The sequence below is a fragment of the Solanum tuberosum genome, unplaced genomic scaffold (assembly GCF_000226075.1).
Source record: "Solanum tuberosum cultivar DM 1-3 516 R44 unplaced genomic scaffold, SolTub_3.0 scf00012, whole genome shotgun sequence".
Classification (NCBI taxonomy): Eukaryota; Viridiplantae; Streptophyta; class Magnoliopsida; order Solanales; family Solanaceae; genus Solanum; species Solanum tuberosum.
Window position 1 is genome coordinate 995,822 of NW_006238937.1, and position 1,758 is coordinate 997,579.

The window sequence follows — 1,758 nt, forward strand, 5'->3', positions numbered from 1 at the left end:
CCTTAAAGTTGTCCGCATATTTCACTTAGACACCTCAACTAGGGTTAATACCTATTGAACACTTTTCTCTATTCAAATCTTGTTCCTATTAGACATTTTTTGATAATAAGTGAAAAATGTAAAATGTGTGTGATACACTCGCGATGACATGGCAAAATAATTAATGAAAAAATGACATGTGGCAAGTGGGCCCCAAAAATTATGGAAGAATTATTTTTATATTAAAAAAAAAGGTTTACTACAAATACATTTTCAATCTTTTTAATATACATAAAAACATTGAATATAATAACACATTTTTACCCGGCCCCACACTACCCCCACCCCCGTTCTTCTACCCTACGACTTTCTTCTTCATCTTCTTTCCAGCAACATTTCTCTTCTTAAACTACTCTATATCTTCTCAAACTACTTGTAGACTCATTTTTTTTTAAAATAACAACAATTTTTCGTACCTAATACATGAGAGAAAGATATAAAGTGAGACTCGTACAAGAGTGATGAAGAAGCGGAGTTTGTTAACGAAGTAATTATTTCAAATCGGGTGCAAAGAGAAATCAAGAGGACCCAAATTAATTTTATCTAATTCTTTGATTTTATTTTTTATAAGTTAAATGAGTTTATATTTTAATTTGAATGGTGATGTTTGTTTGGAGGTGCTGGAAATAGAGCTGGCGGCTACATTTTTATACTTCAATGTCCAATTATTTTTTTCTGGCGGAGCTAATTAGTTGATTTTCATTACTCCAATGTCCAAAAATCTTGTTTCTTTAGTAGATCCAATTATTTGATTTTAAAAAAAATACACTGTAAGTTTGATTTTAAAAACAGGTGAAGAAGACGACTGAAATTAGGGGGAGGGGAGGAAGGGGGTGGGGTATTTTCCTTTTTTGGATGAATTTTTTTTAAAATTATTTACAATGCCAATTTTAAGTTTTTTCAAAAAATAAATAAATTAAATATGATTTCAAATGTCTTCACGCGCTAAAATCAGGTGAAAAACACGTTTTCTGCCATATCAGCATTTTGTGTTTAATAGGTACATTTTTTGAACAATTTAGGTGTTCAATAGGTACTGTCCCTAGTTCAGGTGTCTAAATGAAATATGCGGACAACTTTAAGGGGCCATCGATGACTTAAGCCATATATATATATATATACTAGTAAAATTACCATTTAATATTACAAAATTTATAAAATAATACTTAAAAACTAATAGTCATTAAAACTAAAACATTATATTATCTTACATACAAGATTACGTAGTAACAAACATTAATAATGTAGCGGAAAATGAAAATTATTACATCTTATCATTTATCATTAATAACATAAGCATAAATTAATGACTGTAAAAATACATACCAGGATCTGTAACATAAGCAATGGTGTTAGTGAGCCACACAACAGGAGCAAAGTACACAAATATTTAATTGTGAAGAAGAAGAAGAAGTGATTCAGAATTTTCGTTGTTTTAAAATGAGAGGAAATTCATTTATTTATAGACAACAAAGGGTAGTGTAAACAAATGTTTAGTGTGCCTTATCAGAAATGTTACAACTATTTGGAAAAGTTGCAACCCTCGGAAAGGTCACAACTTTTCATAAAAGTCATAGTTTTTCATAAAAGTCAAAACTCTTCATTAAAGTTGCAACTTTTCATAAAAGTCATAACTTTTCATAAATGTCACAACTTTTCATGAAAAGAAAAGACTAGTTTTAAAAATAAATAAATTAAAAGGGAATTATGGTTTGTGGT

The 1,758-nt window shown here is 29.2% G+C and overlaps 1 protein-coding gene across 1 annotated transcript in view; it reads right to left on the reverse strand.

The window, feature by feature from the left end:
* Positions 1 to 967: 967 nt before the first annotated feature.
* Positions 968 to 1,758, reverse strand: part of LOC102580554 (uncharacterized) — a 14,775-nt gene continuing 13,984 nt past the window's right edge. Inside the window, exon 10 of the mRNA XM_015313410.1 lies at positions 968 to 1,010. Within this exon, the coding sequence (XP_015168896.1) occupies positions 968 to 1,010 (43 nt within the window). The remainder of the gene's footprint in view (positions 1,011 to 1,758) is intronic.